Raw genomic sequence first — 12900 nt, 5'->3', positions numbered from 1 at the left:
GGTGGAAGAGGGCAGGGACCGAAGGGAGGTTATGGGGAAGAGGAAATGGTGAGAGACGAACTCCAGGATCATCATCGATGGAAGAGGAACGCTTGCTTGAAGTGGTGCATAGGGCCCATGTGACGTGTGTTGATCCCTCTGACGCGGCTGACGGCAAAAGAAAGGGTTTTCCAGAAAATTGAACTGTTTCTGCCAAAATTTTAGAAAGGCAAAACATGGAATCAATCAGGCAAAATAAAGGGTTTTCCAGAAAATTCAACTGTTTCTGCCAAAATTTTAGCAGTAAAAAAAGGTAACAAGCATTTCAGCATGTTAACCAATAGGAAAGGCAAGGATGCCCACTAAAACTGGGCTCGACATTGAAAATTCAGGAGTAGAGAAAAAGCACACATCATATATTGCAGTTCACACGGACACAGCAGCAGTTGGTAACGAATAGAAACAGTTGAGATTCACATTCACATAATCACATTACAACATGTTCACATGTCATTATTCTGTATTTACGGACTGAGAGGTGAAAAGAACCAAGGCAACACAACATCAAGGCGCACAAGAGCAGCTAGGGCAGGGTACAAGCTGGACCAGTTCACATGGCGCGCCCCATAGTCTGCTCCGTGGGTGGCATCATGACGACGACGGAGCGCCCGTAGAAGCCAGGGTGGGGAACCCTGCGGCGCAGCTCGCGCCCCTCCTGGCAGAGGGCGCAAGGGTGGCAGAAGTAGTGGGTAGCAAGGTCGCAGGCGACCTCCAGGTGCTCACGCCTCTCCTCGTCCTCAGCAAGGCCACCGCAGCACCCACATTGCCTAGTGAAAGCCTCAAAGCTACCCTGTAAACATGCAGAGCAGCCATGTCAGTATATTGCTTGCAACAGCGCTACCATGGGAGGACGGGATAAGCGCCCATAGAAGTTAAGTCTTAGAAATTTGTTTAAACTAGACTAGTCATTTTACAATAGGCAAGTTTCGGCCCAGCATCCTACTTCATAATGTTCAAGGGTGAAAACTAGAAACAGATATATGATATATCGTTGCAATGCTTAATGAGAGAAAGCTTGCCTCAAGATTGTATCTTCGACGAATGGCTGTACGAGTGGGATGAGAGAACCATGGGGCTAGGCAATTCCACCCAAAGAGAGAGTTCCCGAGCATATAGAGACCAGTGTAAGGCAAGCAGCTGTTTGCAAAAGTTCCTGGTGCTGCTGCAAGCCTCTCAACATTGCTACCATACAGAACACATGGCGCTACACTTCCAAGAAGACCTAAATGATATAGAAAAACCATTTAGTTATTTTTTTGGAGTTTAAACAAAAAGGGCAGACTCGAAAGAGCCATCACCATAAATCCCGCCTCATGCACTACAACGAACACCAACAACTCAAACATACAAACTTCAGATGGCCAAGTTAGTTGGCCAGTTAGAACAGGATTGTCATATGTTTAATAGCTGATAACCCTCTGCATACAAAATTCCAGGTGCTTAGGTAGATAACAACATTTAGCACACCACTGGGCTTGGCCCGTAATTCAACGGGTCCATAACTACTTAATTAGAACTGAACAATGCATCTTCTCCAAGGCATGTGTACTGCAAATTTAAGAATGTCATGTGTGAGCCAGCCAACACTAATTTGCAGATTCCTATACTAATATTGCTTAAGTTGCATCCCAGTCGGGGCAATATAGCTGAAATTTGAAAGGGCACAGAGAAAATTTAGTGCTAGGGTCGCCTTCGAAGAAGCAACTTCCATACTCAGAATGAATGTAATGTATCATGACAACTTTACCTAATCCTTGAAACAAGTATGCATATTCCTACTTTCAAGGCCTCCAGGAGTCATGATCCCGACCTCCACGTCAATATGTAACACATTTTGCAACTGATACTAGTTCACAGCAACCCAATTCCAACAAAATGTTGCGTCCCAAGTCCTATTTGGTTCTACTATTACGCCTAAATTTCAAATAAGAAGCGAACATATTACAAATCTTATAACAGTCGCACACCGAGTCTAACACGTCACAGGTATCTCATTATCAAAGTTACTAAAAATCCTAGGCAATTCTATGTTTCCGCCAAAATCGAGCTATATAGAAGCAGCGCAGGCACCTATTCCTCTCGATCCATACCCCGACCACGAAGCCTAATCGAAACCGAGAGAGATCTGGGAGGACGAGGGGCACGTACAGACTTCGAGGTCGCTGCTGCAGAATTCGTCGTTGCGGCCGAGGCAGGAGAGGATCCCGGAGTCCCAGCTTTCACGCGGCGCGGCGCCGTCGGGGGCGGCGACCGGCTCACCCATGACGACGGGGACACCATCGGCACAGCCCTTGACGGGATCCTGCGCCGGGGGGAGCTTCTCGTCGGCGGGCGGAGGCAGGAGGGGACTGGCCTCCTCGTGGTGCTCGTCGGCGGCGGCCATGGCGAGAGGGGGGGGGGGGGGGGGGGGGGGGTAGCCTAGCGCGAGCGGGGTCGTCGCGGGTTGAGGCGGAGGGGATTGAGAGGAGGGAGGAGACTCGGAGGAGCGTGGAGGGAGGGGGGAGCGGAGGGAGGCGAGTAAAATAGGGCGGGCGAAGCGCGTGGCGTGGACGCTGGAGACGATGGCTCGCTTCCTTCGCTGTGAAGACAGAGGAGGTGGGGAGCTCTTTTTTTCTTAACTGTGGAGAGGACTCCGCTGGACGCCAGGACGAGTAGAATGAGATGTTTTTTTTATGAAATTGTACTGTGTATTTTTAGGCCCTTTTGATTCGGGGGGCTCTGAAAATACAGAAATAGAAAAAGTATAAAATCAAAGTGGAATATTCATTTAATAAATCCAATAAGAATGGCAAGGGATGTTTGATGTCACGGAGAAAACAAAGGAATTGTAAAAAAATGTTTGAATGGATGTTAGATTTCCTATGACATGTGGTCGTACAAAAGATTTCATAGAAAAAAATTCCTATGGAATCCACTCCTATAATTAAAGGACCAACGTAGGATTATTTTTTAAGAGTTTCGATCCTCCAAGAATCTTATAATATTTCTTTGATCATAAAAAAGTAAAAAACAAATGATCGCTGGATCATCATATCCACCACATGCACAAGTTCACAACACGGCTCTTGTCGTGGTGGCCTGGTTCACGGAGGTCTGTGGTCTGATCTTTAGCGTCGCTTAGGATGGGTCTTCAGCGGCCTGTCTTTCTTTCATTGGCGTGTTGGGCAAGAAGCCTTTGGTCCTGGTGTTTGATGCGTAGGGGAGGGCGTGAGGGGAGCTGGGGAAATTCTGTCTCGGCTTCGTGCCAGGAGCAACGACGACGGTGCCTTTGGGCGTTGTAATCCCTTGTTAAAGGTGTTGCTACATTGCTCCATTCCTTTCCTCATGGTGTCTGTTACGGGGAAACCCTAGCTCCCTTCTCGGGACAGACAATGGTGGTGGTTTGCCGTTGACCTTCTTGGAGGCATTGTCTTGGAGCTAACTCGATCGTCAGAGCCAGAAGTAGCATGTTCAACGTTGTTCTAAAGTGAGATCTATGGACGACAGCTTGAGGTAGAGGGCATGGATGTGCAGCAGCGACGATGGATTTTCTTGCCGGGTCGGCAGTCTCCGGTAGTGAGACACTGGGTGGCCACGATCCCATTTTGCACGTACGTGGGCGACATTGTCCTGTTACAATAGTTCTCTGCTTGGGCACGTAGGCGATGGCGTGATCTTGCGCCGCTACGTGATTGCCGAGACGGGCCCGTGTATCGTGGATCTTCAGATCCGGTGGCAACGACGAGTTTGTTTTGCTACCCGATCTTGCTGCCACAAATGAGGATGGCAAAGCATAAGGACGGTGCGCCTGTCGGAGCGTGCCGAATGGGATCTGACGGTGTTGGTGACCTTCCTCCCTCGATCTCCGTTGCAAGTGTGGTGGTGACCTTTGTTGTTCGATGCTCTTAGTGGCGACCGGCTCTTGTCACAAGTCGACTTTTAATTTGTGTGAGCATGGTCTTCACTTGAGTGGCGCCTCATGTCATGATTGTGCTATGCAAGTAGCCGTGGAGATCACGAAAAGTGGTAGCAACATCACAACTGATGTCAAGAGATTGTTGATGCAGATATAATTGGGGATGTAGATTGTTGATAACTGTTTTGAAGTTTTTTTCTTTTGTCTCCACTATAAGGCACAACTTCAGTCTTGTTTAACTTTGCTAGTTGTCATTGTGTTTTTATATAGACCCGGCCAAACTATTTTATACTTCCTCCGTCCAAAATAAGTGTCTCAAGACACTAATTTTGAGACGCTTATTTTGTGATGGAGGAAGTATAGACTAATAGACAGGGCATCCAATGAGACATAGCCTATCTAATGAGTATTTTATATAAACTTTGTCAAACCGAATATTGTCTTTGGAGGCCAGCTCTATGGAGCTCGTTTTTGAAAAGTTTGAATTTCATCAAATTTCATATTTTTTATGTGTCAAAAATTCTGAAAAAAACACAGATATACATGAAGGCATAACACACATGTTTATAAATTTTCAAGGAAAAAATACATTGAAATGAGGGCTTTGCAAAAAGACAAATCTGGGCCTTTTTAACACATGATACTACTCATCCTCCCAGGTCATGAATTTGTCTTTTTTTTGTACAGGTCACATTTCAACGTTTTTCATCCTAAAAATTTACGCGCACACACACACAACATCCTTGTTTACTTGCACAATTTTTTTCTTCAGATTTTTTTGAAACCAAAAAGTTTGAATTTTGATTTGTTTTCAAGAAAAGACCTCCATGGAGGCCGAGAGCCAAACGTTCGTTATCTAGTCAAATAGATTTTTATATTTAAGACAAAACTAAAACTTTAATTAATTTTAGCTGGAGAAAATATATGTGAAGACCACCAGTGGTACCTTGGACATGGACAAAAACTTATGTTTGCCTGAATACGGTTACAGGTGTGGGAGGACTAGACTACGATAGGAAATGTTGACTAGTAATGGAAGAAGTCAGTGGAGCATTACTGAAGGAAAGCGAATGACAAAAGGGTTGTTGTTGTTGTTGTTGTTGTTGTTGTTGTTGGTGGTGGTGGTGGTGGTGGTGGTGGTGGTGGGGTGTGGGGGGCGGGTAGGAGTTAGAAATGCCATTGAGGAGAAATGTTAGGGGAGTGGTTTTGATCTAGATGAAGTCATCTTCCTCCCCGTTTCTTTCATTTAAAATGACGGAAGCATGGTGAATGCTCAAAACTTCGCCGCACTACCAGAGACACTCAGCTTTTCGACATTTTGCTAGTTATCCTCGAAGTAATCATGTGGAAGATGACCTTTTCTTCATTTGTACTCTAATTTTATTCAATTGGTGAATGGTGTGAGCACATTTCTGTACGAAAAATATAATGTGCTTATTGCATGGTTTTGGAGAAGAATCCGGTTTATTGTAAGGCTAATACTTTGGTTTTCTTTGGTTTTGGTAGCTGGTGTGACAAAGTCCTATTTGGTTTACAATAATGAAATAGGGCAAACCCGTCTTTATCAAGAAAGATAACAATGTGCATCTACTATTCTTAGATAGTTGACCCCTACTAACTATATTTTTCTTAACATGTGACCTTTCACATCACAAAATAGTGTAAGTACGAAACATTTCTACAGTAATAAAATAGTATCTTTTGATTTAGATGATTTTCTCGTAGACAATTCATCTGAAATTAAACTTTAAATTCTCGCAGCAACGTGCGGGGAAATCATCAGGACATAATTTCTTTTTGAGGGAATCCAAGACCGAATTTCAACTCTATCCTTTTTTTTTGAGCAACTTTCCAACTCTACCAGAGTACGCTTTCGGACCTGGAAGACGGCACCCGAAATGGTCCATATTCCGTTTCAGTGGCAACTGACAAGTGGGTCCCATGTACCTGCTTCCCTCTTCGGCTCAGTTCGTGGGCGCTCCCAAAGGCCCAGCCCAAGTAGGGTTCCGTCTTCCACGATCCACCCATCCCTCCCTCCGCCGCGAAGCTTCCAGTACCCTCCACGCGACGCGACGCCGCCGACGCCGTTCTCCTCTCCGGCCCTAACGCCGTCCACGTACGCACCTGCGTGTAGCCACTCACCGGCCGCGTCTTCTGCGCCCTTCCGCCTTGAACAACTCGCCGGAGTTACTGGTCGTGGAGATGGTGAGCTCTATTCAAACACGCGAGATCACGCTTCTTTTTATTAATAGTAGTTTTTATCGCTGCGTGCTTGTTACCGTTAGATTGAATCGATTCTATCGAAGCAAGGTGTAATTTAATCTGGAGGTTGCATCCACATTTTGTGACATTTCTGAGCGTAGTGATGTCAATGTGCGGCTAGGGGGATCAAATGTTGCTTAAATGCTGGCCTTAGGGAGGAGCATGGTTGTTCAGTTAAACTTAAATATGGGAGCGATTTAGAAAAATTCTTCTGGTTTTCACGACATTTTGTGTCCCAACTTTATATCCTTCTGGTAGCTGATGGAAGTGGCTTTTAGTAGCTGGCCGAGAATGAGACCAGATTAGTGTAAATCACAATTTCCAGTTCACATGTTTTTTCACCTGCTCAATGTTTATCGTTCTGAATTTCAGATGTATTTTGGGAAGAAATGATGTTTCAGACTTTACCCCACTGGATAGTCCTAGATCTATTTTTGATGGTTAAATATTGATTATAACTCAACAGTGGTTGTCGATTACTAACAAGTAACAACACATGGATGTTTAGTTATGTACCTTGAGCTATGTTGCAATCTGCAAGCGAATTCCTACTGTCCCTCTCTCCCTACGTGCATCTCATCAGTAGACGCTTATTTATTTAATCATCTTTTGGATTATTTGACCAGCTGATAGTTCAATTCCACTTTGATGCATGAATGTAGAGTGTCCAAAAAATAGGTAAATATGGATATGCAACATGGTAAAGCTACAATTGTTTGTACTTACTTTTATCCAATTTCTGCAGGCCACACCACTCATAGCTGGACTTGCTGTGGCAGCCACTGCTCTTGCGGGTAGATATGGCATCCAGGCTTGGCAAGCTTACAAGGCAAGGCCCATAGTTCCAAGGATGCGTAAATTCTATGAAGGTGGCTTTCAAGCTACAATGACCCGACGGGAAGCTGGTCTAATCTTGGGTATCAGGTCTGTGTTGCATAAAAGCATAACACCCATACCATCAGTGTTCAAGAAAGCGTTTTTAAGCGACGCTTAAGCGCGATTAAGCGCTGAGCGATGGCAAAGCGCTTCGCTTTTGCCCTAAGCGGTAGATTAAGCGTTTTTATCTAAATTTGACCAAAATTTGGCAATTTTTGTACTACTTCTGCTGGTCTGCTTGTGCAATAATGGAAATATGCTATTTATCTTTTTACTAGGCTATGTTCAAGAACTATTTCCTTCATATTTTGGCAAAATTCTGTCCACATGATATCTGTTAGGTTATGTCTATTTGAACTGAACTGCATTTTAGTTGTTATTTTGCTTGCTATGCGAACCTGATATGTATTTGCTATTGTGTGAACTGTATTTCAGATGCTACTTCAATTACCCATGTGCCATGCTTCCTATTTTCATGTGTATATCATTCAAAATCTGTCAAATTCTAGCCAATTTCAAAAAACGCTCAAGTGCGATTAAGCTGCGCTTAAGCGCTCATTGCTCTAAGCTGTGGCCTTCCGCTTCGCTTACGCTTTCCGCTTTCTTGAACATTGCATACCATAGTCAAGTATTCTTATATATAGCATACATGTATTCATATGTAGCACTCTAGTTCAATCTCATGCCATTGAAATTACATTTACTTCTGTACAGAACAGGAATAGCACGGAAAGATACAATTTATGCAGCACAGCACACGTAGGGAACTTACTTTGACCCCTTCGCCCGCCCATCAGACTCGTGGGAAGAATTTGTTTTTACCGGTACCATTCTCAAATGGACACTAGAAATCCCCTAAAAGTGATGTAAAAGGATAATAGCCATCATTAGCTTCCTTTACGTATGCTGCAACTGTTATGCTTTCTGAGTAGTCTGCTGAGATAGCTAATTGTAATATTTTGTAGTTAGTTGTCCTAGCTTCATTTCGTTCCCTGCAGTACGTAGAAGATACTTGGAACCTTGCAGAAAGTCATGTGGCGATACTGTACAATTCCATACTAAAAACAGATTCACTTTTAGTCCATACTCCATTCTGACATTAACACACTAGCATACACATGTACAGATTGATAGCTATACTTAACAAATAATTATACCATAAGCTGTAAATGTGGTTTTAAGCTGCTTCATTAATTTACAGCTGAACATCTTGCAATTAAGGCAAAGGGAACTCTCTCACTTCCAACTACAGAATACTTTACAAATGCCATTTAAGATCAAAAGCAATAGCTTGCTTTCAGTGGGTTTAAATTGTGGTGTAAGATTTGACCATTTAGTGTCATAATGGAGTGGAGAACCTAGTCAACCTTTGTTGACCACTGCTTGCATCTCAGCCAAGTCACGAACTATAGAACTGGCTTGCCATCTGACAAAGTCTAAACTTTAACCGAGCTGAGCTCCTGTGTTCCCGTCACCCTTCTGCAGATCGGTGTTAATAAGGAGACAGATGTTGCGTTGTAAAGGCTCAGGCCATCATAGTGGCTAAAGTGGAACAAGATTTAAGAGTGAGATTAAGTAGGCCACAGGCCCACAGCTGTAGTGATATTTGGGCTTGGGGTGAGAATATATCTGGGCTTAAGTTTGTTGCGAACAGTCTGTTGGATCAATTTATCACCCCACAACCCCATTAGATTTGATTTGGATTAAAATGCTTGGTTCCTGACCGAATTCACATGGATCTTAGTTCTGAAATCTGAACCTATCCAAAGGAGCCTTTTGAGTAATTACCTGTGTATAAAAGGATAGAATTGCCATCTCAAACTAGGTGCAATGTTGTATATATGTTTCTAGTTTGGCCTGGAGGTCAGTTGAATGCATCAGCAAATAATTCCCTGGCAAATTGAGCGCCTGCTTGCAATGATATGTCTCGACTTTTCTGTACATATAAAAAAGAAAAGAAAGACCCATTGCTAGAAGCTCCTACACCAGGTAGGGTCTGGGGAAGGATTATACGAGGCTGCGTCAAACCCAGGACCATACTCCTGCAAAGTCCAATGCAGCGAGGCTGCGTCGAACCCAGAACCTCTTGGCACAAGTGCTGAGTACTTCACCTCTGCCTCAGGCCTGTCCTTCTGAATTTTCTGCACGTCGCCAGAAAGATATTTACTCAGTTGATTAAAAACAAACTGTTGAGCTCATGAAGGAGGAGTTATCAATTATTGACCTGCTATCTTTTTTCGTTGATAGTGTCCCCTGTACTTATATGACCAACATGTAGAATTAGGTCTTCATCTTTTTCCTTCTAAATTTATATGCATCTTGGCATGCCAGACTGGTCATTCTGACATTTGAATAAGTGCCATTTACTTGTGATTCAACAATTTTGTTTGTGATTTATGATTTGAGACGTGTTTTGTGTGTCTTATCATCATTGTTAAGTTGCCATGTTTCCTTTTGATTCCTTCAGGGAAAACGTCCGTCCTGATAAGGTGAAAGAGGCACACAAGAGGGTCATGGTTGCCAATCACCCGGATGCAGGAGGAAGCCATTACCTTGCGTCGAAGATCAACGAGGCAAAAGATGTTTTGCTGGGGAAAACTAAAGGAGGTGGTTCAGCCTTTTGATCATATATCATGCAAAATGTGCTCACCGGATGAAGATACTATTATTTTTGCACCTCCAGACTCTGCACCTAGAACTAGAAGGCAGACAAAAGCCTTGGTGTATCACTGAAATTTCTGGAGAAAGAACATTAGATGTCTTGACGTAGCAGGTTCTTTGACTGTTTGACACTTCCAAGACCAAAGTTGTGCTGGGTTAAGGAATAAATGATGTACTACATGCGTGTTGAGTTTTGCGTGACATTTGTTCATCTATCTACTCTATTGATATAGCTGTACTGCAATATGGTTCTTCTCTAGCTCGCAATATCAATTCATATAGTCCTCTTCGTCTTCCTCCAATAGACTTTGCTCTCGTGGAGTCTCCTGTTCTTCAACTTCTGGAGTGTGCTTTGGCATTTCAAGGTGCCACATCATTATCCGTGACTCGGAGCAGTCAGAAGGGATGCCCTTCCACCCGTCCTCGTCGCCGACTGCCATTTGTCGTACAAGCTGGATGTAGTCCTGAGAGCTGCCTCCTGAAGAGATGTTGCTGTTGATGAACCATTCCCAGAGTATTGAGCTCCTGAACCCAAGTCCAGATATGCTTATTTCAGGAGGTAAACAGGAGCTGTTGCGGATTGCGCCTGTATCTTGTGCAGCAGCCGCATCTGTTGTATGTGTCGCTGTTGCATTGATTCCTGAGTCCTCGGAGTACCAGCCTGTTATCTGTGATGAGTTACAGGTTGGTCCTTGTAGTGTTACTCTCTGGTCTGCTGATGACACAGTTGCCGTTGGCCATGCTGCAACGCCCCTGGATCAAGAATTGTACAAGTGATGTTATTATGTTGCTCTTGTGCTGGGTGACAAAATTCGCAAAATGGAAAGAAACATGTTGCAAAGCTGCAAGAGAAGGGAAAGCAGGACGCACCGAGTCTGCCTGAGCTCTTCAAAGAACCGGAGGTCATATATGGCAGAGGTGGCGGCGAAGTGGACGACCCCGGCCAGCCGGTGCCGCTCGATGTGGCTCAGCGCCACGTTCCTCTTCAGGTCTCCTTCGTCACCGGCATTCCCAGTGGTGTTGTTCTCGACGATGGTGTTGTTGGTGCCGTTCTTCTCGGCGGCGGTGGTGGTGTTGGTGGCGCTGGCTTCCACGGTGTTGTTGTTGGTGGCGTTATTCTTGACAATGCTGTTGTTGGTGCCGTTCTTCTCGGCGGTGTCGGTGGTGTTGGTGGCGCTGGCTTCCACGGTGTTGTTGTTTGTGGTGTTGTTCTCGACAATGGTGTTGTTGGTACCGTTCTTCTCGGCGATGGTGGTGGCGGCGGCGCTGGCTTCCACGGTGTTGTTGTTGGTGGCGTTGTTCACGGCGATGGTGGCGCTGGCTTCCATGGTGCTGTTGTTGGTGAAGTTGTTCACGGCGGTGGTGGCGCTGGCTTCCACGGTGCTGTTGTTGGTGGCATTGTTCACGGCGGTGGTGATGTTGGTGGCGTTGTTCTCGTCGACGGCGTAGGTGAGATGCCGGAACATGACGCCGGTGCCCCGCAGCACCTGGACCGTCGACGCCGACCTGTTCTCGGCACCAACCACGATCCATAGCAACGGCGGCGGGACGAGCCGCAGCGTGTGCCCGAGCCTCGTCAGCGACGCTTCCTGCAACATGCCGTCCTCGTCCGGCCTTGTCACGGTGACGATCAGCAGGAGGCCAATGTCAGGGGCAGCAGGGGGCGACGGCGGAGCCACTCGCTGAACACCGCCATCACGGATGCCCGGGCCGCGGGTGGCGGCCAGTGGCGCCAAGGCGCCGACGACGAAGCAGACGGCGAGGTGGACGACGACGGCCTTGCGCTTGCTCCATCGCTGCGCCCTCTTCCTGGACCTCTCGGCGGAGTCCATCCCTAGCTACCGCTGCTGCTTCTCCTCTCCCTAGCTGCTCTGCTACTCTCGCCTGAACTTCTTCAGATAGATGGAAGCAGGAGAGCTCTGAGATCGCCGGATTGAATCTGGTTGAACGGAGGAGACGCTGAGCTTGGTTTATAAAGGGGAGAGGAGGAATTCGGTGCTGGCATTGGTTGACTTGCCAACTGCTGCTGCGACTTGCTAGCACGACTGTATTTGACAATTCCGATATTTTTTTTGGAACGTCAACCCTCTCAAAGTGCAATGCAAGAAGACTGTCGGTGCATTTCTAAGTTCCTCTGTCTGAGCTGCCAAATTAGCAGCGTGTCCCTAAAGCACATTGCTTAGTGCCTTAGTGGCAGTCAACGGAAATTGCAAACAATATATTGCAACGAAAGAACAATATATACTACTCCCTCTATAAACTAATGTAAGAATGTTTAGATAACCAAAATAGTAATCTAAACACTTTTATATTAGTTTACGAAGAGAGTACTATGGTACTTGCATCAGATTGAGAAGCAGAACATTCAGAAATGTGCCATCTGCTGCACTCTCCCAAGCACATCTGGCAGTTCTGTAGAGGTACGTGTTGCAAGTTCGCAATGCAGTTTATTAGAGCAACTCTAGCAGACCCCGCAAAACGTCCGACCTGCAAAATAACTGTCAAAATGCGGGTCGGTGTGGAAAATCCCGCACCCAGCAAACGTGGCCGGCCCGCAAAAAATTTTGAGGGGCGCGGTAAAAACTTGACCCCAACCCGCGAATACGCGGGTTTGCCCCGCCCCGCCCCGTCGGTGCCATGCATATAGCGGGAGCGGTTGGTGGGAGGACATTTCAGCCCACGCTTTTCTCCACCAACCACCTCCCCTCTCCCCCTCGCCCCGCCGCCGGGCCGCCGCCCAAGATTTCGGCGAAAGTAGCCGGCGGGAGCACGCCGAAAGGCCGCCACACGCACGAGGTTGCCCTCCGCCACCCCCTCCAGCGTCGGCGGGCCGGAAAGTTGCGGATCTGTGGCCCTTCATCGCTGGCGGCCGGATTTGGCATTTTCGGTCGCCGGTGGCTGCGCCAAGCGATGGAGTCGGGGAGCATCTCGCGCAGCCCGACCAAGGTCGCATCGCCACATGCAGGTACGGGTTCGTCCTCCCGCCGCCGCCGACGGTTTGCGGGCATGGATTCGGCCGGCTGTCCGCCGGGCTCGGCGCTCGCGCAGCGGTTCTGTGGCTCGCCGATGCCGCTCATACAGTGCGACGACTGCACGCGGACAGTGCTGCGGCTAACCTCGGGCACGCCGAAGCACCCCGGATGGGTGTTCTTCAAATGCGAAAACGA

At 46.6% G+C, this 12900-nt stretch overlaps 3 protein-coding genes across 3 annotated transcripts; 1 reads left to right on the top strand and 2 right to left on the bottom strand.

The window, feature by feature from the left end:
- Nucleotides 1–374: 374 nt before the first annotated feature.
- LOC109772795 (cell number regulator 8) lies at nt 375–2621 on the bottom strand. Its single transcript, XM_020331494.4, has 3 exons — nt 2188–2621; nt 1059–1261; nt 375–829 (listed from the first exon to the last, which is right to left on the bottom strand). Exons 1-3 carry the CDS (start codon nt 2420–2422, stop codon nt 590–592), a joined length of 678 nt encoding a protein of 225 aa, XP_020187083.1. The 5' UTR covers nt 2423–2621; the 3' UTR covers nt 375–589.
- A 3247-nt stretch (nt 2622–5868) lies between these two features.
- Nucleotides 5869–9977, top strand: LOC109772784 (mitochondrial import inner membrane translocase subunit TIM14-3). Its single transcript, XM_020331483.4, has 3 exons — nt 5869–6139; nt 6942–7120; nt 9540–9977. The coding sequence occupies exons 1-3, from the start codon at nt 6137–6139 to the stop codon at nt 9694–9696; spliced, it is 339 nt and encodes a 112-aa protein (XP_020187072.1). The 5' UTR covers nt 5869–6136; the 3' UTR covers nt 9697–9977.
- A 25-nt stretch (nt 9978–10002) lies between these two features.
- On the bottom strand, nt 10003–11836 carry LOC109772773 (probable glucuronosyltransferase Os01g0157700). Its single transcript, XM_020331475.4, has 2 exons — nt 10604–11836; nt 10003–10486 (listed from the first exon to the last, which is right to left on the bottom strand). The coding sequence occupies exons 1-2, from the start codon at nt 11563–11565 to the stop codon at nt 10003–10005; spliced, it is 1446 nt and encodes a 481-aa protein (XP_020187064.3). The 5' UTR covers nt 11566–11836.
- Nucleotides 11837–12900: the final 1064 nt, after the last annotated feature.

This window comes from Aegilops tauschii, chromosome 3, assembly GCF_002575655.3.
Source record: "Aegilops tauschii subsp. strangulata cultivar AL8/78 chromosome 3, Aet v6.0, whole genome shotgun sequence".
Taxonomy (NCBI): domain Eukaryota; kingdom Viridiplantae; phylum Streptophyta; class Magnoliopsida; order Poales; family Poaceae; genus Aegilops; species Aegilops tauschii.
The sequence above is the reverse complement of the archived record's forward strand: the minus strand, read 5'-3'. Positions and strand labels throughout refer to the sequence as shown.